The 26,437-nt window shown below is 28.8% G+C and overlaps 1 protein-coding gene across 5 annotated transcripts in view; it reads left to right on the top strand.

Moving 5' to 3' along the window:
- The window catches only part of LOC111690641 (forkhead box protein O), an 88,896-nt gene extending 62,775 nt beyond the window's left edge, over positions 1–26,121 (top strand). For all 5 annotated transcript variants that reach the window (XM_046948886.1, XM_046948888.1, XM_046948885.1 and 2 more), the window contains 7 exons: positions 1,984–2,276; positions 4,254–4,487; positions 4,781–4,955; positions 5,031–5,262; positions 5,544–5,665; positions 5,870–6,727; positions 25,640–26,121. In XM_046948886.1, the coding sequence (XP_046804842.1) occupies positions 1,984–2,276; positions 4,254–4,487; positions 4,781–4,955; positions 5,031–5,262; positions 5,544–5,665; positions 5,870–6,244 (1,431 nt within the window). In that variant the 3' untranslated portion in view covers positions 6,245–6,727; positions 25,640–26,121. The remainder of the gene's footprint in view (positions 1–1,983; positions 2,277–4,253; positions 4,488–4,780; positions 4,956–5,030; positions 5,263–5,543; positions 5,666–5,869; positions 6,728–25,639) is intronic.
- Positions 26,122–26,437: the final 316 nt, after the last annotated feature.

The following is a 26,437-nucleotide window of genomic DNA, read 5'->3' as shown; positions in this document are numbered from 1 at the left end:
GTTTCGCTTACTAATTATGTTGACTAACTGTTTCTAGCGATCCCATTGAAACCAGATGGTATTTCTAATAAAACCGATAATTTTTATTAGTGACGCCTATCTGAGACTGTCCAGGTCATGGAAAAGAACTCTACCATGATAAATTAGTCTGTGCTCTTGTAAATCTGGGTAGTCACATAGAAGGTGTTATACCGATTCATCTTCTTCCTCTTCTGCAGTAGCTATAATGTGTCCGTTCTGGCATGTGTCCAATCAAACACATGCAAATCCTAATCGATTTTTTTTAAAGGCAATAGAGCCATAGTCCTATCCTTTATCAGAGTGGATCAGACCAGTCTCTATATTCTACAATTTGAACACACGAAATCCGTCTCACTCAAAGCAGGGGAATGCAAATATTCCTTTGTACAAGATATGTTAAGTCTAAGGACTATTCTTTGGTTGAGCATTCATCAGATATCCCCGGATGCCCTCAAGATTTGCAACCCTTATCAACTCAACGTTATGATTAAATACAATTGAAAAGACATTTCGACTTAAAAATATTGTAGTTAAGAGCATTGATTGATGCAAGTCGAATTTTCGAGATTCAATTCCCGGAATCTCCTCGTGGCGATAACTGGCATATTAACTTCCCGATTAAATGTTTCAGTCTAGTTATAAACGCATCTACCTATGTCCAAGTCTACTTATCAAAATTATTGGCTAAATTTAATTCAAAATTCAAAAACTTGAAGATCGGGGTATAAAATTTGATCTTTATGATCTTTCAACCTACAAGACCGCCCACATTTCCGGTTAAAAATCCATGAAATCATTATACTACTCGAAAATTTTGCTTAATTTACAGACTATTTGTTAGTGCTCTCGTATGAAAACGTGAGTGTGTGAGTGCCAGAAAAAAAACGCTAATGTAAGGTGGTTTTCAAACATACTTATATTCACATTATCACATACAAACATACACTAACCATAACCTTCTGTATCCGTTTATTTTTATGACTGTTACAGTTTTTTTCTATAGATTTTCCATTGATATCAACCAAACTCTGTCGTTTCGTTTTTTCGTCTCTGTCTGTTAGGAGAATGAGTGAATATCAATTCTAACTATTGGTGGCAATGTTGAAATGTTACTTTTTGCAACATATTTATGGCTGCGTGTTATAAAATATGAATTGACAGTTTAAGTGATGATGCTTTTCTATGACTGTATACATATACTACATATTCGTAAATACTTGGTGGCAGTGAGAGAAAAAGATGTAACTTTAAGATAGAAAACGTTAAATGAAGGCTGATGCTGATGTAGCGTCTTAGGTTGTTTAAAACACAAGCCAACATCCAATTAGTATGGTTTTTCCTAGAGTTTTTTTTCCTTTCAGCTTCTTTTCATTTTATTCGCAGAATGTGTAAAATAACTAAAGAAAAGACTATAAAACTGTCGTCAGACAATTGAATGGCATTTAAGTTGTATGAGTATAATTTCAGGGAGGAAGTCTTGTGTTCTATATCTTTATTATAATATTTTTTTCTTTTTTTTTTGGATTTTTCATAAGCAACTATAAGTTATAATATTTCTTCGTTTTCTGTGGCATTTTATTGAATTCTATTCATGCCACTGCTTACAAATTGTTACATCAACATTGATCTTATATGGGAAATGGAAGAAACACACACATACTAACACTTTCGTATGGGGGTTAAATTTTTGGATTGGGTTGTGCAAATTTTGCAAAAATGAAATCATGTTTTAAAAGCCAAAAAAATTGGCATTGTCAAGCATAATAATTGCAAACGCGACAAGTGATTTGTATTTGATTTTATCGATATCGATTTTACAATTTAAACATAAATTATAACAAAAAAAGAAGACAAAAGTCAAGTTAAGCAAAGAAAGTATCAAAAAAAAAAAAACAGAAATTAAACTAATAAAATCAAAACGAAGTTGTAAACATAACAATTTTTTCTTTTTTCTCTTTCCAGAACTCAATTAGACATAATCTCTCTTTACATAATCGTTTTATGCGTGTTCAAAATGAGGGCACTGGTAAATCATCCTGGTGGATGTTGAATCCTGATGCTAAACAGGGTAAATCAGTGCGTAGACGTGCTGCCTCAATGGAAACGTCACGTTATGAGAAACGTCGGGGGCGTGCCAAAAAACGTGTTGAAGCTTTGCGTCAAGCTGGTGTAACGGGTCTAAATGATAATACCCCCTCACCGAGTAGTAGTATAAGTGAGGGTCTGGATCATTTTCCTGAAAGTCCTTTGCATAGGTAACTATTTAATGCTAAAGTATTTTATAGACATTCTTTCTCTTTAGCATTTTAGTAGTGATTTGCTTTGATAAAAGTATATTTTTTTACTTTTCTTTTGCTAATTAATAATCACCTTAGTAATGAAAAATTAATACATAATTTATTAAAAAAAAAAAATAGTTGCAAATAGTAGTTTAGTAGTAGTAATAATATTTTAAATGCAAAATATTTATCACTTGCTTGAAAAATTTATTACAAAATTTTGACTGCTCTTTATAAAAATTGCTTTAATTTTTTTTCCTATTTTAAAATAGAATATTTTTTATTATTTTAATTTTGTTTTATAAAAGAATAGTTAGAGAGATAAATTTTAGTTTTAAAATAAAGTTATCATTGAGGTTAAATGTTAGAAAAATGCTTGCCTTGTCCGTCTTAAGTTTGGCTTATATCCCCAACAAGTTCATATATAAAAGCGGAATATTCAAAAATGTTTTGTCTATGACCTTTCTCTTAATAGATTTTATATTTCTGCAAAGTGCTTCCATTATATGATGTCTTACTGATGGAAAAAATTTAGAAAACAGCTGCGAGTAAACACAGTTCTGAATCTCTGACGACCACTATATTACGTTTTTCAACCAACGATTTCTATTTCAAGTAGTCTTTCTCCGATACCGATCTAAGTGATCTAATCTTGGGTTTACATCTTTTGTTGTTGTGAAAAACGGCAAGTATTCAAATTCAAGTCTAAATCTTTGATCACTATAAAGAAGTCTCCCTCCGATACCGATCAAAGTGATTTTCGGTTTACATATTTTATTGTTGTTTACATCAGATGTAAAGCCAATATCTTAAAGAATGAAATGGTCAGATGTTCCAAAGTTTTCGGAATCTGTTAATCTATAACATGAGATTTTAAGTGATTAGTAAACTCATGAAAATTCTATCACGATCGATTTCAAAATAAAATCGTTAATAAATAATATAAAAAGGTCATGATCACATTTTAAAAAGTAATGAACTACTACGGAACTATCGATTTTTCGGACTGCGTAAATCTTTAACATGAGATATTAAGTGATAAGAAAACTCATAGTTCATTAGTGTTGTATGAGCCACTTTCGAGGCATCCAATGAAACTTTGAAAAATCCCTGAAATTATTTCGTGATCGATTTCAAACTAAAATCTTTTATAAGTAATCTGTAATAAGAGTTTTTAGCGCCTTTTTCAATTCGAATATAAAATTATAATGTTTCTATTGAAAATAGTCTAATTTTAACACATCGAAGTATTCATTGCGAAAGTACCAGGAAAAAGTTCTTATTAGATCCCAAAACGACATAGCGATATCTGTCTGAACACGAAAGAGTCTTATCGAAAGCATCTGGGGAAGAAATGTAAAAATGTTCTTTATAGATAATTTTGTTTTGTATTGAAAATTGGTGAAGAGTAGTTGTGGGGAATATTACATCTAGAGATAAAAGATTATAGTAGTTGTAGTCGTTTTAGCTATAATATTTATCTGGAGATCATTGATATTCAATACATCCGGACAAGATGTCTACTGAAGCCTTCCAGATCAAAAAAAGAAAAAAAAACATGTAAAGGTCTCTGGTATGGAAATATTAGATAATACAAGAAAGCAAAATATTTAATCATTTTGGGGTTATCCTGAAAACAAAAACAAAAATATTTTAATTTTATTATATAAAATTTTCCTAAATAACTTTAAATTTCTAGTAAGCTTAAAGCTTTAAAACCTTTTGGCATGTTACTAATAAAATTTTTTCTGTATAAAAATTACCACTAGCAGCAATTATTTAACTAATTAATACTTTTTAAGTTTATTGCAAAATAAATTAAATTTATTTATTTTTGTTTAATTTTTTTAATTTAATTTTAAAATTCATTCTTTTTATTTTAATTTTTTTCTTAAAAAAAAAAAAAAACAAATGAATTATTTCATTATAAACATTAAAAAACAAAAATCACAGTGGTTTTCCCATATCGCCGGACTTTCGTCAACGTGCTTCATCGAATGCTAGTTCCTGTGGACGTTTAAGTCCAAGACAAAATGTTGTTGGTTTGGAATTTGAATGGGGTTTTCCCTCTGATTATCAAAACTCAGCACCGGCTGCAACCATGGATAAATTGGCTGGTTCAATGGCTGAGGAATTGACACTACAAAAGGATCTAATGCAACAACAACAGCAGCAACAGCAACAAGGGTCAGTTTTTATTTTATGTTTTTTTGTCTTGGTTTAACATTTTTAATTTAAATTATTTTCGTTTATTTGGAAAAAAAAATATTTTTAATTTTATAATTTTAAAATTAAAAGCATGTAGCTGTATATTTAGTGGCATGTTAAATAAATGTCGTTAGTTTTGAAATAAAATTTAATAGTTTATATGTTTAAAAAATAAATTATAATATCAAATTATTGCTCAGATAAATAAAGTCTAGTTTTGTTTGTTGTTTTTTTACTATCTTTGAAACCAAACGATCATACGGTTGGCACAGATTTAGTGCAGGCACCGGCATGCCCACTCAACCACCACCACCATATCCTACCAATACACAACAACAAACCTACACACTTAATGGACCCCTCTCACAGGGCTACAGCAACTTACCAACTCAACAGTGTATGTTGCACCGTTCATTAACCTGCACCTGTTTGCATTCAACACGTGAGGTAAGCTGGAATTATATATATATTTTTTTGTTTGTGTTTCTTAAAATATATAATTTGTTTAATGTATATTTAAAGGGCCTCTCACCAAATTCAGTAAACACAATGTCACCCGCCTATCAAAATAGTGAACCTTCATCGGATTCCTTAAATACCTACACAAATGTTGTCATTGATGGCCAATCAGGGGTAACGTCCGATAATAGTGGTTCTAATGTCTTAATGGTACAACAGCAGCAACAACAACAGCAACAGCAACAGTTGCAGCAACAACAACAACAGACACAACAACTTAGCTCAAATTTAGAAGGTAAAGAAACAATTTTAATAACTAAAAATTGTCAACAACAATTCATCCTTTTTTTCTCCTATTATCCTGCCGAATCCTTTATTGTCTATAAGGATATGGTGTGTTTTGATTTTAACCTGTTGTTATTTCGTTTGAATTTTTAATATCGTTGTCATTATCTTTATCTTTCGGCTGGTTTATTATCAACACTCGTCTTGCCATACATAATCTTGTCGTATACATATTTAGTAAATCCCTTGAAAAGTTGCATATTAATTATTGTTTATTTATTTATTTTTCAGATAATAATTGCGCATCAACTTTAATAGGACAATATTTGGGTGCATTGAACAATGAGCAGGCACCAATTGACGAATTTAATATTGAAAGTTTTCAAGGTGGTTTAGAGTGCAATATTGAAGAGGTAAGAAGATGGGCAAAGTTTTTGTTATGTTCCTTAGTTTTTGAAAGATTTTTGCGATTTCGACATTCAAAATCGAATAAAATGTATAATACTACTCCTTAAAAAATATTGATTGTTTTAATTAGTTCCCAGATCAAATTAAAAAATATATCCTTTTAAAAAAAGTTTTAAACATATGTTTCCCTCTCTATTTCTTTTCTCTAGTTAATGCAACAAGAAATTAGTATTGATGGTCTGCTAGACATCAATATACCTTTGACAGCTGTGAACAGTAGTACAGTGAATAATAGTGTTTGTAATACAGGACTAATGGTTGCTGGTAGTACAACAAATACGGCTGCATCAGCCTTAAATACACAACAACAACAACTTAATCAATTGCAGGCACAATTACAACAGCAGCAGCAACAACAACAACAACATCATCAACAATTGCCATCAATGCTTAACAACAATAACAATACAACAACAATGACAACTGGCTTAGAATTGTCGACACAAGCACCGACATCAAACCTCAACGCCAGAGTACAATATTCCCAACAGAATGTGGTGACACCGCCCTCATGGGTCCATTGATATCATCGGGTCGACTATTATTCCTTACAATAGAAACACATAATAAAAATGGCAAACAAACATACAGATACAGTTACAGAGAAATCTTTAAGAACTAAAAATACCATAAAAAGTTTTAATCCTGCAATAAGGATATCAGACCTATAATTATGGACAATAAATCAAATAATATAAAATATAATTAAATTAAATTTTATATTATTGGATATATTTTCTAAAAGGATTGTATTATAAAAAAATGAAATTATGTTTTGCCAAAACCCCCCAAAAAAACTTTAAGCGAATTGTATTAGGAATAAAACCGAAAACTACTGCTGCAACCAACCAACCAACAATCATCAACTTAGTTCTTAATAATTTCAAACAAATTAATAACCGTTATTAATAAGGACAATAGTGTAAATAATAAATCCACAAACAACAAACGTAAACTCAACAACTTTAAAATTTTTGCAACGTTAAAAAATTTATAAACAAAACAAAGTAAGTATTTAACATTTTTTTTAAAAAAACCATTTTAGGATTCTACTTTAGTTTCGTTTAATTTAAACTGACATTTATGCATAAATTATGTTAATAATATAATTTTCCAACAAATGAATTATGAATATGAATGATTTTTTTTCGTTAGGTTTTCATATTTTTTTTTTTTTTTTGGTGGCAGTAGATGTTTATATAAGATGAATAAATTAAATCTATTCTTAAGAAATTTGTAATTTTTATGTTGCGTAGACATGTTAAACAACTTGAATTTGATTTTATTTATATGTACATTTTTTCCCCCGAATAAACTTGCTCATACCAACAACTACCACCACCCACTTAATTTATTAAATTATATCTTTAAGTTGTTTGATAGGATCAGGCTCGTAGAATAAGATGGGAACTTTGTTGAGATGAATATTTTGTCTAAATTTTTTTTTGTATACTTTTACTGAAAATTTAAAACTCTTAGGGCTGTAACTGAGTCATTTCTATGTTGTAATTACTGTTAACAACTTGTTCGAGTCGCACTTCAGAAGTTCATTTATTCCATGTTTTTTCTATATTTAATTTAGAAATCTGATGTTAAATTAGAAAAAGGCTCATGTACTAAATCTGACATTAACAAAAATATAAATTTTCGAATGAAACCTAGAATTATATTTGGTAGCAAAATTTAGACATCTCCAGTGAACTATTATACCGTTCGACACGGAAGAAATAAGTCTGAAACTATAAATTTCATACTACAACAAAATAATCTAACAAATTGTTTAAAGAAATGATAACATAATTATTATATGTTCTCTCTAATCAAAATTTAATGACTGGGTTTTACTTCTTCTAGACCCATAGTGTCGTTAATTTTCACAGGAATAATACAATAATTTTGTACTTTGGTCGAAGTCTGACATTTCATTGTACATACCAACAAACATTCATCCGCAATGTGTAACGGTTCAGGCGTTGTGCCCTATCCTTTAGGAGACCTGCGCTACCTATTATTCCGACCGTGCTCAGGGTTTGGGGTGGTGTTCTTGTCTCCATCAGGATAGGCTAAGAACCGCACATTAATTTAAAAAGGTAGCTTCAAAATATTAACTAAACTAAAACAAAAAAATTTAAATTAAAGAAGTTTGAACTTAATGTCAAGAGAAGATGGTGGTATTTCTTCTCTGTCTTGACCCTCCCAACCTTACTATCTTATATAAAAAAAAATAATCCACAAGATAGCCCTATAATGATTCCCTAACTACATATTTCTTTAACCTTTCGTGGAATAAATGAAGTTATTTAAATTGTCATAATTTAATTTAACTTAATATTTATTATTAAATTTCAAAATCAACATGTTTATTTAAGAAAATTATAATAAACAATATAATAAAAGTTTATTATTTGTTTTGTTGTGTAGTGTAATTTGTTTGTTTTATTTTTAAGTATTCTAAATTGAAATATTCAACAATGAAAAATTTGAAGTTTACTTTCAAATGTTGTTAACATAATACTTTAAGATATTATGTTAATAACATAATTGTTTTAACATTAACAAAAAAAATATTCAATTTAAAACACTTAAATACATAGAGAATTTAAATGAACAGTAAACACAATTTAAAACTTACCAAACATAATCCAACGATGACAACAGGCCTGATGTGATGCTGAATTTGGGTTGTTTATTATTTAATTTAGAATTTTAAATTCTCATTTTTTTTTTTTATTTGAGTGTATTTATGTATGTATGTTAGTGTTTATGTGTGTAGGGTGTATAAAGTGTTAGTGTATAAGTGTTATTACAATTTTAAAGTTAATTTAAGTTAGAATTAAGTTTAATTTTATATAAAATTAAGATAATTAAATTGAAATTAAGTTAAAAATTTAAATTAAGTTAAGATTAAGTTAGATTATTATCAAAAATTAGATAAAATTTAAGAGAATTTAAGTTTTACGTTAAATTAGATGTAATTAAGTTAGAAAAGTTTAAGTAATTTAAGATAAAATTGGGTTTAAGATAATTTAATTAGATTTTAAGTTAAATTAGATAAATTTTAAGATAGTTTTTTAAGTTACTTTAAGATAAAATTAGTTTTAGTTTATCGTTTAAATTAAACCAAATTAGTTTTAGAGGCTTTTTCGAAGATAAAATTAGTTTAAATTTATCGTTAAAGTAAGTTTAAGTAGGTTTTGGTAGTTAAATTAGATTAGATTTTTAAGTTTAAGTAGAGTTCAGGTTAGATAATTATTTGTAGTTTTGTTCAAGTTTGATTATAGCTGAATTTCGGAAAGATGCTGAGGATTGGCGATGCTGGTTTCAAAATTACGTATGAAGGTTGCTTGAAATTTAAGAATTTCTTCAACTAAATTTGAGATATATACTAACAGATTTTGCAAAAGTATATATCGATTAAAACAATTGTCGAGATCTTGATGTTCCGTTGACAAAATCTCAATATTCCAAATGGTTCGTTTATTCCCCAAATAAAATTGAAATTGTTGTCCAACCAAAATGTTTGTTATAATAACGGAAATGGTTTTTCTATATTTTTCCGTTTGTTAGAAAAATTTTCCCCAAAATGAAAATTTTTGAAATACAAATTTTTCAATACATACAAAAGTATGTAGAAAATTTTTGTTGAAGAATTTTTAAAGTATTTTATACTGAACAAAAAAATTTGGAAACAATTAGCCCTCACAAATGTTCAAACAAGTATTAATAGCCAAGTATGAATAGCCGACACCCTACACCAGTTAGTATGTTTAAAATGTAGGCTATTTTTGTAAACATTAAAGCATCTAATTAGTTTTTTCCTTAATTCCGGAATATTTTTACATTTTGTTGACAAAAAAGATGACCGATTGGTATACTTTAAGGTGGGTATATGATTAATATTTTTGGGTGTTGCAAACATAAGCACAAACTCATGATACTCTCCCAACTATAGTGATGTAGGGTATAAAAATGATCCCATAATTATCATAAGATAATAACGCCAAGTTTTTAACCTGGATAACATATTATGATAAGGCTTTTGGCGAAATTCTCTACAATCAACAAAAAGCGTAACAGTCCGTTTTCAACATTAATCAATCGCGATCAATCTTGGATCATATCTAAAGATCATTCTTATGGCATTAGCTTTTGGTGATATTTGCAAACACTTCATCCTAAATTTCAGATCTATTAAAATCTATTCTAAACACATTTTTGTATTCAACAGATAGAAGGGAGTTTTAAGTTATATGAAAACTTTCGGCTGAGTGATGAATGACATTTAAGAAAGAATTGTCTTCCGATAATTTAGAACTTCAGTTTCCTAGAGAAATGTTATTAAAATGTTTCTATCAATAATCTTATGTATTGCAGTATCCGGTATAGTATCGATCCTAAGTAAAAAGAAGAATAATATATTTCACTATCCTTATCACACGCTCCCTATTCGTGAGATTTTGTCTGTCTAAATTGGTGTAATTAATTCATTACACGGCCTCAGACTTACTCCTTCCTAAGGAGATCAATGTCCGATAGAGAGCTTCTCTCTAGAAAAAATGTGTACCTTCAGCTATATAATCCATTATTCAAAATAAGTTGAAGTTTATATAAAATATATACCCCTCCAATTACAACAATCATCCTACGCCCCTATTTCCTACGCTAATGTTTATTTCCGCTTGCTTTCTAATTCATTACATTAAATATCCTCTAATATTTAGAGAAAGAAAAAAATCACTGACTGAATGACTTCTTATTAAGCGAACGCGTAGTTCTTTATACACAACTCACAATAAGGAAAAGAAAAAAATATAGAAAACCTCATGTTTGCAAACAAAAGCATTAGAGAGGAAATACTAGTACTTACGAAAGACGAAAAAAAAATAATGTTTCTGAAACAAATACCACCAACAGTTTTTAATATTTAAGTCCTTTATAGAAATCATAACGACAAGCAGCTCTACATCCTCCCACCCTCTTGTAGACACCATGTACTCAATACGATTTGTTCTAATTTCAACGTGTTTTTTTTTTCTTCTTTCCACTTGATAGACAAATTATTATTGTAGGAAGATGTTGAAAAAAAATGTGAAGAAATCTTTATATTTAAAATAATATCCAGCAATGTTTTTTTTAGTACGAATTCAATTGAAATAGAGATGTTAAAGAAAAAAACAAGGAACATCTCTCAATGTGGCTGTTTAAAAAAAGGACAAATAAAAGTAAAAAATCACTTAATGCTTCTGTTAGAGTATGAGTACATCAATTATGTGTAATAAAAAATAATAATAATGCTAATAGAAAAAAAATCTTGTAATTGTCCTAAATATATACAAAGAAAATCTTGCGGGCAATTACACGTGTACAATTACCGTAATAGGTTGTTAGGGTGTTCTTTTCAAGTAGAGAAGTTTATGTCCTTGTAAAATATATTAGTTTTTTTCTGTTTTATTTTAGGATATTTAAATTAATTATAATGCTTATGTTTGAAATATTTATGAATTTTTAATAAATACTTGAACTTAAATTGGCAAATATTTGACCATGTGAGCTAATTTTCATTATAAAAATTCTTGATATAAAATACTATGACAACTTCTATTATCACTTCTTTGAAAGCCATTAAACATCACTTCAAAAATGGAAATATAAAAGTTGTATCAAACACCAATGTTCCACCTTTTGATCCTTCAGTATTTGAGACTGTCTACTTGTGTCTTAAACTTTTTCAATTTTTTACAGCCTTCACCGCTATATTGATAAATTTCATTCTTTTGGAAGTACTTCGTTTTTTTTGGGTATTATATAATAGAACAATTATCGCATTATTTGAAAGCCATTAAACATCACTTCCATTAAAGCTGATTTCAAAAATGGAAATAGAAAAGTTGTATCAACATATGGATCATTCAGTCTTCGAGACTATATACTTGTGTCTTAAATATTCTTTGTTTTATTAATCCTTATTCTTTAATTTATTACAACGCTATATTGGAAGTTTGGTATTATGCCTTTGTGCTGATGTTTGTAACAGAAATATTAAAGTATACCAATCGGCTCAGAATCACTTTATGAGCCGTCAGTCTATCTGTTTATACGTGTAAACCTTGTGAGTATGCTACAGGATGCCAAGGACGAAGCCTATTGAAAATGGTTTATTATTTCGCCTACAAGCGTGCAACCCGAATGGGACTTTTGAACTTTTGCATATGTTAAATGTTCTTGTATCTACACAGACAGACTGACGGCACAGAATCACTTTTTGAGACGTCCGTCTATCGGTTTATCCATGTAAACATGTGCATATGCTACAGGTCGCCAAAAACGAAGCCTTTTGAAAATGGTTTATTATTTCGATTACAACCGTGCAACCTGGATGGGACTTTTCAGCTCATAAATATTTTAAATGTAAATAAATTTATTAAAAAATCGACAAAACTTAGTTTATTTGACCCTATCCCCCATAAAAAATTCCTTTCAAAATGACTTGACTGGTCAAAATTCATTTATAAACACTAAGCTTTTAGTTAAGCTTTAATGATAATTAACTTTAATTGGGACGTAAATCTATCTACCAAAATGTAAAACGATTATCTCCCTGCCTCCATATAACAAACACTCTTTTAAAAACACATTTTTGGGGAAAAATTTGTAAAATATTTTTGTATTAAGATAAAAAATTAAATGATTTATTGTTTCAAAACTAGTCAACATTTTTAACATAATCACTACATAGTGGGATAGAAAGAAAATTGAATGGGATTAAATTTTGCATTTCTACGATTGAACCAGCTATTTAGAAATTCAAGATTTATGTTTCTTTTGCGCCACTGTGCACTGGTTTAGGGCTTCTTACATGTCATGGTTGTTTAATTGTTTAAAGCGTTTCCAGAATAAAAAAATTTAAATAATTGAAAACATATTAATATCTGAAGATATTGAGGAATTTACAGGAAACTGTAATTAAATATTATTTGGTTTTCAACTGATTAATATAAAACTTGAGAAAAATATGTATAATAAGAACTATTGTCCAATTCACAAACGATGTCGTATCGTTGTATGTTTCAAATAAAATTTTTTAAACAAAAACAAATCAATAATAAAAAAATTACGACATACTACGATACAACTGTACAACACCGATTGTTAAATACAACTGTACAACACCGATTGTTGAATTAACCCTTAAATGTCAATATTTATTTTATAAAATTTCCACAATTAAAGTATCAAATCAATATTCAAAACCATATTTCTAAAAAATTATTATGTATGTTACACATTTTTAAAATCAAGTCAAATTATATTTAAAGTTTTTTTTTTTTGAAAATTTTGTGGTCCTGAGCTATCTCTTAAATCTATCAACTACTTAAATTCTTTTAAAAACCTATTTTAATATTCACCTTGAATTCTATGAAGGAAATAAAATAAAAATTAACATAATTCCAATTTAACTGTCACTTACTTTCTAACAAAGTAGTAACTTTTATCTCATTCCAAATCAAATCATATTGCAACATAAGTAATTCATTCTATTAGAGACAAGAACAAATGAAATTAATTCATTCAAATAGAATTTGAATTTGAAACTTTTTATAAAATTTGATTTTTATGAGATGCATGATTTGTGTCAAACTTTTTTAATTTTTTTTCCTATTCAAACATTTTACTTAAACTTTACGATGCCATTTGTCCAAAAATTGTACAAGAAGAGAAAGAGAAAATTTTTTTCTCAACTCCCACTAATTGTTGGATTACAGGGACTTAACGGAAAATTCAATTTGTTGGACAACATTTAAAGCAAAACAAAGAAAAAAGAAAACTTTTTTTCTATGACATAAAAAACTTTTTCCACAAAGAACATAAAAAAAATCTCTACAAATGAATGGAAGTCAACGGCAAAAAAAAAGTTGAAGAAAATGCGTACTGACAGCTTACAAAAGTTGCCAAGAGAGTTAAAAAAAACGACAAATGAATTACTTTAACAAAGTGGCCTGGTTCTAAATGAAGGTGGCGTGGCATGGCGTCATAACCACCAACGGTGGTAATGTTGGCAACAAAATTCACTGGCCGTTAAAATTGTTTGTCGTAAATTAATTTATCTGTAAAACTGACTTAAAAAGATTCTTTATCATCAGTTTCTTTTTTCCAACTTTTTAACAAAAAAGAAAGGAAAGATCCTTTTTTTTTTTTTTGCTTTTGGCAACCAAATAAAATTCTTTTTTTTTGTACTTTACCAAGAATTTAAATAATTTACACTAAAAGTATGTATAGAATACCAGTAACAGTATCTAATAGTGATGGACATTTGGTAAAACGGTCAAAGTGGAAAAGCTATTTCAAACCATCATAAACAATTTAACTCTTCATACTCAGCTAGAGTATACAACATTTTTTTTCATTAGAAATTTAATACACACAAATTAATTGTACCTCAGGATATTATACTCGACTCTGCTACTTACACCCAACCATTTGCCAGACTATTTGCAGTAAATTACTTAGTTTTTTACGCTTGATTTGAAAGCAAATTGTAAAAATATTAGATGGTAAATTAAAAAGGACAGGTATTTATTTTATACACCACCTGCACTCGTCGCTTTTAAGTCCCTTTAAATACAAGCATAATTTTGAAATTGTTTATTTATTTATGCTGCTTTTGCTCGTTTAGACCCCGGGGACATAATTAATTTTTCATAAAATTTTCTTATGCATAGAATATAAAAATTTGTTCAGCTACAAGTAGCTGGTAATATACAAAATTTGTACTTAAGAACGAATGTTCTCACTTAATTTCCATGATAATTTTGTGTCGTTATGTTGTACCACTTATAACTTGTTTCTTTGGAAAATTTTGGACATTTTTAGTTGAGTAATTTAATATTATTTAAAGTAAAAGCTTCTTGGCATACATAATTGGCTATTGATGTAAGTTGAACATTTAAAGTATGTTTAAATATGCTTCTAAATATTTTACCTTTATCGAAAACAGTTTAAAAATCTCCCATAAACTTTAATATGCGATCTTATATCTTGAAATGAAAAGTTCTTTTTCAACTGTTTATTATTTCTTTTAACTTCTAATATAAATATTTAAAATATCATATTTAGGTCAAGCCTGTTAGTTTGGGTGTTGTGGGTTCGAATCTACACTCATTTGAGTAAAACTCTGTATGTTCTAAACGTCCAACTTTGACCCCCTCTAAGTCATGACAGAGTTAAAAATTTGTGTCTGTCCTATTATCTAATAGCACTAACCTTTGTGCAAATTTCATTCAAATCGATTTATAATAAATTATATTCTAACCAAATTTAGCATTGATGATGATCATACATCCATTGAAGTCATGCAGACTAGAACCTCTGGTGGAAATTGATCCTACGAATCCGCAGACTAATAAGTTAACATACTTGCCTGCCTAAGCACCCTTGCACAAATTTCCATCTCTGACTTCAGATGTTACGTGTTGTCCTGTGGCTGTACAAAATTTTAAATATTATGACACATTTTTCAAAAGGTTGTCTAGGTTTTTTGCATCTACGTTATATATTATATATGCACTGATTTTTATGATTTTAAAAAGCGGTATCTGGGGGGGGCCGAGATGGCTCAAATCGGCAGCAGGCCGTCGTTAAAAAAAGCTAAGTCGGCTTAAACGTAGCCGCTGATAAAGATTGAAATAGCACATATATTTTTGAAAAAATAATCCAATTTGAACGTAGTTGCCACTAATTTAAATTCTTATGGCAAATTGAAATGAGTTGCCAAACAATATTGTGCAAATATTAAAATGGTGGAAACTATTATAATGATGACCATTTTTAGCAGAAAAAACATATATAGAGACGGTTATAGGTAATTTTCTAAAGAAAAGTTAAATTTAGCCGTCAATTTAGCCGCCGCAATATTTTCTATAATAAGCCGCCGCCGCTGATCGTTTTTCATCGGCTTGTATCTCTGATCTGGGACTTTAGAAAATTGATTTCAACATACATACGGACAGACTCGTTTTAGTCTGAGATTTGGAAACCAGTTTTAAATGGGTAAACGATTCTTGATTTCAAAAAAATATAAAATACACTTTCTTTCTTCGGAAGTTGTTTATCATGTTATGTTTAGAGTTTTTAAGTCTAGGATTAACAATATCAAAAAGTTTTCTTTTAGAATGTATCCTTAGAAAGCCTGATGCGATATTCTGATTCCTAAAGAGTTTAGTTTATTTTTGCACTTGAACTACAGGGCTCCCTAGTCTTTAAAATCCTTACTTGGACTTTTTAACATAATAAATATACACTGTTTCTATTCAGAAAGCATGTTCTTATATTCCAATTTGAGATTTTTATTTTGTTTGACAAGATACAAAATTTTTGTTTTTTTTCCAAGTCCTTTTTTAAAAATCTTTAGCTAAGGGTTAAAAAATTGTTTCCCATTGACTAGGTTCAGATTTAGTTTATTCGGATTTTGATATTGAAATTAATAACAACTATTTTGAGCGATGAAATTGATGTAAAACTTTGTAAAAACTCTTTTGATCAATGATCCTGTTTTAATAGATGAATTGTTCTGGGATTCCAAGACTCTAAAAAGATTCTCGAGGATATCAACGATCGAGATAGGTGTCATTATCAATTTCTAAGAGATTATACCTCCTCCGATAGTATTAGAGGATCTCAAGGGAGATCCTTGTTTTTTAAAAGGGGATTATCGATCGATTTCAAACGACCATCCGACCATCCTCATAAGAGAACTAAAAAATGAATGACCTCGTCACAAAAACCTTTACTTTAGCAGACTTAAGAAAAGATCGGTCATAAGTAGACAGAATTAAATGCAATGGATCCTTAGGAAGAAAATTGTTTATTGTATTAGAAAGAGAGTTTTTTTTTAAATTTTCTTAAAAGTTATGATTTTTTTATCAAATAGATTGTTATTATTACTCCTTAGTAATAATAATTTCCTAATTTATTACCAAAAAAAGTGTAAGATTAAATGTAGGACATAAAATTCAATTACATACAATTACATAAATATTAAAACTAACACCATAAGAATGACATAAAATTGTGCATAAAGAAGCAAAAATGATTGTGACAAATCGTAAAAGCCTTGAGAGAATAAACTAACAGCGACGTATAGAGGAAAATAACGAAACATAAAAATCTAATTTATGAAAAAAATCTGTTAAAATTTTATGACTCTATTGAAGTTAAAAAAAATCTGAAAAAAAATGCCAACAACTAGTTAAGAATTTATGATTATTGTAACACTCCGCATGGCTAAAAAAAGCCAAAATATAAATTGTATAAAAGATTTTGAAGGCAGTAAGTGGCAAGAGAATGTACTAAAATTTTATAGCATAATTTTTGGCGCTTATTTATGGTATATATCTAAGCATAACATTTAGGCCGATTTTTTATGCAAATTACTTTCTTTTCAACTCTCTTATCTCATTACTCATGAATATTTTTGTCACATTTGCTTATCATCAACACTTACATTTTATTCTTTTGGGGGGTAAATTCTATTAGTTTTTTTTTTCATTTTCATTGAGAATTGTATAAATATTCAAATTTGTTATTTTTTTTTTTTTGAAATATCAAAGACCATTTAGTAGCCCCTTTTCTTGTGCGAAATTATTTTCATATTTGTAGTAAATACCAAATGTATGTGATATTTATTGTGATAATTATGTTGTGATAAGCTTTTAATACGATTTTTATACTATATACATGTTTTCTAATTTGGTCTTTTTTATAAATATTTAATATATATTTTTTAAGCTTTGGGCTATAATTTCTTTAAAAGTTTGTAAGTTTATTGACTTAAGGTTTATTACATTTACCTGCAAAAAAGCTTTATAAATTTTTAAATATGAAAATTTGCAAACAAAAAACTTCATGACTATATGTAATATTGTGTCAATATGTATAAGTATGTTTATTATATATTTATGCGCGTGTACATATATTTATATGTATGTAAGTACATAACATGTTCTAGTATAGTTGAATATTTATAACAATTTATTGTCTAATCAAGTACAAATTATATGGTTGACAGCTTGACAAATATGAACATATTTAAGTGGTTTGATGATACAAATACGGTTCGACACCAGATTATTATTAAAACTTTAAGGAAGAAAGAATCCCTTCTCATCAAAACTGATTGAAGTTACATGTCTCTTAAAGCAAGAGGGGTAAAATGGGAGGGAGTGAAAATGCCATATTTTAGTATGTAATAGCAGGTCAAGTAAAGAGATACATCCTTTTCTAATCCTGAAGTCCGTCCCACAACATCGAAGAGTCCAGGTTTCAGTCTGAACAAAATCACCAGTATCGATTAACAGAATCGCTCTATTATTCATAGAGCAAAGTCTGTCTATCTATGATATCAGATAGTATGACTGGTCATAATTATGAATTATGACCTTTAAAATTTTATTAAAATCAGAAAACGGGTATTTTTTTAATTTTACTGACACATTGTTAAGAAAACATATTTGTCCAATTCACAATCGGTGTTGTACGGTTGTATCGTAGTATCTCGTAATTTGTTATTATTGATTTGTTTTTGTTTAAAAAAATATTTGAAAAATTTTTATGATATACAAAGCTACAACGATACGATATTGATTGTGAATTGAACAATTGTTCTTGAAATTTTTTCTCAGTTTCAATTCCTTTGAAATGTGTAATTTAAAGGAATCCTTCCTTAATATTAAATACACATAAAAGAAAATATCAATGTAATGTAAACATAGAAAATCGCTCAGTCATTCACACATACTTAGGTACGTACTTATTATTAAATGTATGTAATTTAGCACCTTTTTTTTGTCAATTGTGATTTTCTCTTACAACATGTAACAATGTAATTTACACGCACCAAATACTTAACATTCCTACAATTGTGTTGTTTATACTAGTAGGAGTGGGAATAGGAAACAGCTTAAGGGGTTTATATTTATATTTAAACACCCTTTGGCTGTTGAACTTAGAACAAACATTGTAAACACATACATATTCGCAAAAAAAGAAATTCTTATTGTTATTTTCGACAAGTGTGTCAGTTCGTTGTAAGTGTATAATTTTACATTAAAGGTTTGCTTCCTGTACTCAACACTTGTAATATTTTATTGTTTTATAAAAGAAAAGCAAAAACTGAATGCTTGTTTCATTGAACCATTTTTGTCTTTTTGACATTTTAATACCTCAACTTCAACGCAGTCACACTTACAATCCCAAGTATATTTTTTATTTTAGTCCTAGTTATATATCTTCAACCCCAAGACAAGCAACAAGTGTTAAACCTTTTTTTCATATTTTTTCTTTTGATAGTTCTGGTTTCTATTATATTCACACACTCTTACATGAACACATGCACATATTTAGTTATATGTATTGTATTTATTATACAAGTCCTTAAGGATTTTAAGCAGATTGTCTAGATTGTCTATGCTTTAGTTGTCTTTCGTTTGTGTTTAACTTGATTTAAAATTCTCAACCCTATAGCTGGTATAAACATCTTAAAATGACTTAGATTCGTTTAATGTTCTATCGTAATAATCGTTTAGAGTTAAATACACATACATTAATACAGTAACTTATGTAGTGATAGATTTATATAGAGACATAACTGAAACTGCAGTCCTTGAGAAATTTCTTGTTCCCCAAAGACAAAATACACTGGGAGAAAAATTAAAAAGAATAAATAAAGATATCAAAAGGTGAAATAACTTAAGACTGTTAACTTTTGCAATTCTCTGGTTTTAATGGCGACTATTAATTCTTTCATTTGCTACAAATATAAAATTTGCTGGTAATACCAGTCTGGTATCCACATACAGAAGAAAAGTGTGTCATATATAAACCAGCATTCCATTAAAATAGGATCTGCCATCAAGAAGCTATTCTTATCTTCTGGAAGACGAATAAAGATTCTGAAACCCATCCCACCCAGCAGAACGGACGTTATCTCTTATGTTCCTCTTAATAGTGACGTTCTATCTGTAATAAACAGCTCTATATTACTATCAATTCAATATCTATGTTCAATATCGTAAAAATATCAAAAAGTACCATCGGAAAAACGAAAAAGTACAAAAACTTTCTCTTAATAAATTCTCATTTAATAACTGTTTGTGTTCCGGTTAACCATTATAAAAACGTGCCGTTTGAAGAATAGAAAAGTACCAAATAGTCCCCACTTATAGAATATTATTCAGTCAAGACCATGTATTTTAAAATTAATGTTCCTAGGTTCAATATTTTAGAAAATTAAAAAAGTATAATTTATGAGATAAAAAGTACTAAGAAGTTGTCTCTTCATATTAAAGAACATACAAAGAGTATCATTTGAAGGAAGAAAAAGTACCAAAAATGGAATAAATTTTACTTAAGTGTAAACTACTAATAAAAAGAGTACTTTTTTCCTCAGTGAAAAAGCAAACATTTTATTACAATAAATATTACAGAGTTAGTCCGTAATTTAATAGGAATAATTCAACAAATCGAAAAAATTTTCTTAATGTGCTAAAAAAGTACCATAAATACAGTTTTCTCCCGTTTACATCCAAAAAGGACTGAATTTTAAAAAAGTACGAAACAGGTGTCTCATAATTTTGCGAGATGTATCCAAAATATTTAGAAAAATTTGATTATGTTATTTAGTTCAAAAGTTATAATGGGCCAAAAAAGGTACCAAAATCACCTTCGTACTAGACACCCATCTGCTCATTTTAAGAGTAGATATAGGTGCATTTAAATTTTTCTTGTATCTCTAACATTGTGACAGATAATTAAGAAAACCTGTTTCGCCGTTTTTTCCCTTTTTACCCGTAAATGTGCATTTTTCAAAAATCCCTCGATAATCGATCATCCCCGATAATATACACTTGACACCAATTCATTTCAAGCGCTAGACTTTAGTGTTTATATATATTTTAATCAACAACAGATACTAAGTAGTGACCTTTCCAATAACAGGTACTGTGGGCTATCAAGGTAAGATGAGCTCTGTTGCCAAATGAAAAGCATGTGGTGTGGATAGTAAAACATTGGAATGGTTTCTCTGTTATAGAAAAAATCTTGTCTGTTAGCAACAATAATTAGAAAATTGTATATGTTTAACCACTTCAAGGATACTTATAATTTTCATCATCGGATGATAGATGCAAATTTAAAAATCATGCAACGAGGTTTCCATTAAAGGTAAATACAATAGGCTTAGTAGTAGCTTAGGTTTGTATTGTCCTTTGAAAAATTCTAACCAATTTCTTACAGTGTATTTTATCATTTTATCCTTCATCCATTGTACTTGAATTAATAGCAATTGTTTTCCCATCATAAGTCAAGTCAAGAAATACAAGTATGAACTTAACACATTGAGTATAACGGTCGTTAAATGATGTTGTTTAATGTTGTATTTAAAATGGTTTTGTAAATCAAGATTAAGAAGGTGTTTTTGTTTTTTTTTTGTTTTTGTATTTCTACTTCCCTCCTTAATGTTCAATTTATTTAAGGATAAACGTTTATAAAACTGTTGACAATTTGTAAACAATTATGATTAAAGGCATTTTATTACAACGGAAATAATAAATTATGACATTGATTAATGATTTAAGGGTTAAATGAAAAACTTAAAGAACACATAATATTGTGTGAATATTAAATTTACTGTAACATACAGCATTAACAGGGATTTAAACATAATTTATTGCAATGAAAATCTAGTTCTTAACATTTATGTGGTTTCTACAATTTAAAATCAAATTAATTTTCTAAATTGAATTGTACTTTTCCACATTCATACCCTTGGGTATATACAAACATACATACCTAGTTGTTATAAAGCGCTAAGAATATAGTCAATTGCCACAGAATTTATTGGCTTATTATAAACTAAATTCGACAAGGAAAAAAATCTTACAACACTTGACACAGAAGACTATAAATGTCAAACATTAAAATGACTTCCTAGAGTGCTTTTTACACTCTGTTTATGTTTTGTATACTAAAGAAACCCACATTCCTATTGAAACAATGTTGCCGTGGAGCTCTAGACCTGGAGGTATATGAAACGTGTATCACTCGGCAAGGGACCTTATAATGTTAAAATGTTTTTTTGTCATTCTTTTCATTTTATAATACATACATTGTGACAATTTCGTTTTTTTTTATTTGCAACTTTAATAACACCAAACAATATGGTGGTGTGCATGTAGTCTTCTCTACTTAATAAGAGAAGCAACAACCAAATTTGTAATGACGGTGGCTTTGTTAATTTAACATCTTGTTGTAATAATTTCCACAGAAACACTCTCGCGGAAGAAAAAAACACTAAAGATTGTTGTATAGCAAGAAGTCCCCCTTTGTTATAAATTATAAAAAAAGTGCAAAAAAAAATAAGAATAAACTTAAAGAAACCACAAAAGATAAAGTTGACATGGTTTTTTTTGCTGTTTGTAAAAAAACGCGCCTTTTTGATACATACACGCACACGTTATTGTATCTCAAGAGTGTATTTAGGATTGTAAGACATAAAAAACGAAAAGTAGAATTAACAAAAAAAAAAGCAAGAACGTTTTGTCCTTACTTTATACATCATAAATCTGAACATCAAACATAATGAAGTATTTAGTTTGTGGTTGAACAAGGCAGGCAAGGCGCTCTGACAGATGGGGCCTGAGAAATATTTGTATCAATTTACAAAAATTTCATCCACAACATTGCCTTATTATGTATTTCCGCTAGAGACTTTCAAAAGACCACATCTTGGTGTTATCGCAATCACGGGGAAAAGATAGAGAGTACCTCTAGTTTACCTAGACTATTAACTAGCGATGATCCAATGTATCCTTCGAATGATTTGTCATGGGTTCAAACGAGAGAACCGCATAATCACGTTCTACGGAAACCTGCTCTGTCTAATCCCGGTTATGGGAGTGGTCCCTTCAAGTTGCAAATGGAGGCTGTGATTTAACCCAAATTTAGGGGAAGAGAATTTTTTGTTGAATGACAGATATACGTAAAGAGTATAATACTATAGTATAGTAAAGTAAATTCGTTGTATTTTCCGACACCACAGATACCCCACAGTGGAGTGAATGTGCGACTAAGCGTTGGAAATGAGTTGGTGTTAAGTGTATATGATATATGATAGATATAGGCTATACCGTATTTGGAACAGCATTTTAATGTGAATGTTTCGAAAGTTGTTTTCAGAGGTGTGCTGGTATGCTGTTCATACCAGAAATATGCTCTCTTTTCACTTATTTCGTTTACTAACTTTTTTGTCGTGAAAATAATTCCCCTGTTGTTGAAATTTCTGGTAATCCCAGGGCGGACTCTCTTGTCAAGTTAGGTTCCTCGTTTGCAAGAGAGCATACCTACCCTTTTGTCGGTATACCGCTTTCAACCTGCAAACGCTCGATATGTGAAAAACTTTATGAGCTTGAGCAATGCAGATGGTCGAATGAAGCCACCTATAGCAAGGCAAGGACCATGTGGCTATCTTACAACCCACAGAGATCCCAAACCCTTTTATACATTCCGAGAGGTAATCTACGGAACTTAACGGCAGTGGTAACTGGCCACTGACCTTTCGGACTCCATGCAAGAAGACTGAACTTACCCAGTAACGACTTCTGCAGGAGGTGCCATAATGAAGAGGAAGAAGAGAGTATAACTCACTTTCTCTGTTACTGTCCCGCCCTAGCTAGGTAGCTACTTTCTGCATGACTTAGGAATCTATCGGAGGTCAACATCGGGAAGATAGATTCCTATATTCGTGCGACTAACTGGTTCGGTTTAGGAAACTAGAGTGATTAGGTCGAAGTGTACTAATACGCGGACCATCTTCTCTCGTTTCAAGTATCACAAAGGGATTAAAATATTGGACCCAAGTGTGTCCCCAGTGATGACATCGCATGGACGACCTGCCTACCTAACCTAACCTGAACAGCTGTTACATACGAAATCAAATATTGTGAATGAATTGTTCACAACAAGTTCACTCACAATAGCAATTTTCCTTTCGAGGGAAATACAAATTTCAAGGGAACAAAATTTTCACTTCTAGTGGCGATATGGGTGATTATAGTTTCGTTCAGAAATTGATCATATGATCGCTAATATAAATTCTCAAAGTTTTTGGTTTATCACAATCGATCACTTTCACTATTTATAATCATTCTCATCATTAGATGAATTTGGTTGAATTCTGAATCCTATTTTAGTTTCATCGTTTCTCCCTGATACACTACACCAATGTACAAACAGTGGATTATTTTTAAAAATAATCATTTCCGTTAGTTTTTCGCTTTAATTCTGAAATATTTGAATTATTTATTGACAAGCAAGTGATTTTCTAAAAGAGATGTTATATTGGCGCTAATGTAAATAAGGACCTATCCTTATAAATATTTGTATTTTCTATCTAGAAGTTTCCTATTTAAAATTATAAAAATCAGTTGAAAAATAACGAAATAAGCAAAAGTTGTTATTACCAAGGTTAACGGTTGATTCAGGGATGGAAGCATGTTAAAGAAATGGAAAAATAATTTTAAAGATATTAACATTTAATATTATTAAAAAATAGATCTAAACCAATAACAAATCTGTCCAAAAAAATCGATTAAAAAGGCCTTTCCTTAAAAATTTATTTCTTAGAAGCCATTTTTGATTGTTACACTTTCGAGTATCAAAGCTGCTTAGGTAAACGTTTATTCCCCTCAGGAGTAAAAAGTCGAAAAAAAATTGTTTAATAAATATTGTCACCCTCTCAAACTACATTCATTTATTCATTTTTTTACATCTCATATAACACTTCTTGACAAGGACCTTTTTCTTTTTCCATTTAAGGCAGAATATTTTATAAACCAGAATTTGTTATGAATAAAGAAAGAAAAAAAATTTTCTCTAATACATGATACCTTCCCTCAAGTGTCAAATACTTTCGACATTTTACCTCTAGAAATACAAGTAGCTTTTGTTAAAAGAATTTCAATTGAGAAAAAAAACGTAAATTGCCATAAAATTATCACCATTTCGCTACCTCAAATATGTTAAATGTGTGTCTAAGTTCTACTTGAGTTTTTATTATTAAAATTCTTTTTAAAAGAAAAAAAAAACATTTTTCTCCTCTATTCCTTACGCTAAATAATTCAATAAAAAATTGATGAACAAGTTGTCATGGTTTAATGACTGTTTTGTAATGTTTCCAAAAAGAAGGAATTTTGTTAAAAAAAAGTTTCTAACTTATGTGAGTATTAAGTGGCTGACACCTTTTATTTGGTGGCTGTAAAAAAAGTTTTTCGTCCAAATTAATTTCATGATAAAATTTTAATTTTTTACGACAAAGTTTTTTTTGGTTTGTTTGTACCGTTATTGGCTTGTGAGTTGCTTCCTGTTTGAACATCATTAATAAATTCTGCTTGAATTGAGTTGATAAATAAATAAATGATGTTTAAGAAAATTTTTTGCTTTTTCTTTCTAATTTTTTTGTCAATTTATTTAGTTTCCTTGGTTTTCTTGATTTTTTTTAAAGAACTGAAAGTTTTGTCCTTATACTGTCAAAGATTTAAACTTTTTTTAGTTTGTTTTATACAACACTTTAGAGATTATTTCCATGTACATACTTGACTTATTTAGGGTAATTAATTGTTGCTGTTGAGAGCAATTTGTTAAGTTTAGAAGTGGAATTTACCAGAAAAATTTATTTTCAAAACAAAATTTTAAACGTTTAATATGTTTGCCTACTTTCTAGCTATCACCAATATGAATTGTGTGGCCTACCTTTAGGATCATTTTAATTTATATTAATACTTAATTTATAACTATTTACTACAATATAAAAACTAAGTTTTGCTTAAAAATATTAATAAATATTTTATTTTTTTTACTTCTACTTTTAGGTTATATCTGGTCGCCTAATAATATTTAAATAGAATAATTTAAAAAAGAATAATAAATAATAAATAACAAATAAAAATACCAATACAATAAATAAAAAAGAAACTTATTAGTTGTTAAGTCTATTAACAAGAAATAGTAAAAATTTATAAACAAAACAATGAATAAATGAAAACTTGATTAAAATTAACAATAAAAAGAAATAAGGGTCATTAAACAGGTAAAATGAAACCATAAAATAATAATAAGTTTAAAACAAATAATAAACTTATTAAATAATATTTTTTTTGATTAAGTCTATGCAATAATTGCTCTAAAATAACAGAAATCACTTAAAGCCTGCTTATGCATGCCCAAGAGAACATACACACACATTTTGCCATTTTTTGATATTTTACAGCAATTAAAGCATTTTTGTTTCTTAATAATTGGCAACATTGAAGAATTAATATTTAAAATGTTTTTATTACAATAACTATTTCTTTCTATCTTTAATATAGATATTTTTTTGTAAATATTTTATTTAGTTTTTATCTTTTAAAATCAATCAACAAAAACAACAACAAACATAATACGTAAAACGTAAAATATAATTTAAATATATACATAAACTATATAACAATTTGTAATTGTTAATAAAACATAAAGAACACAACTTAATATTATTAATTAAAAAATAATAATAATAATTAAAAAAAATTCTATACATAATATAACTATAATTCATAATTAACATTGTTTGTAAACAAAATTTAATTGGATCTATTATTATTATTATTATTATTACTACATATTACTAT

Source organism: Lucilia cuprina, chromosome 4, assembly GCF_022045245.1.
Source record: "Lucilia cuprina isolate Lc7/37 chromosome 4, ASM2204524v1, whole genome shotgun sequence".
Lineage (NCBI taxonomy): Eukaryota > Metazoa > Arthropoda > Insecta > Diptera > Calliphoridae > Lucilia > Lucilia cuprina.
This window is presented reverse-complemented; position numbering and strand designations above follow the sequence as displayed.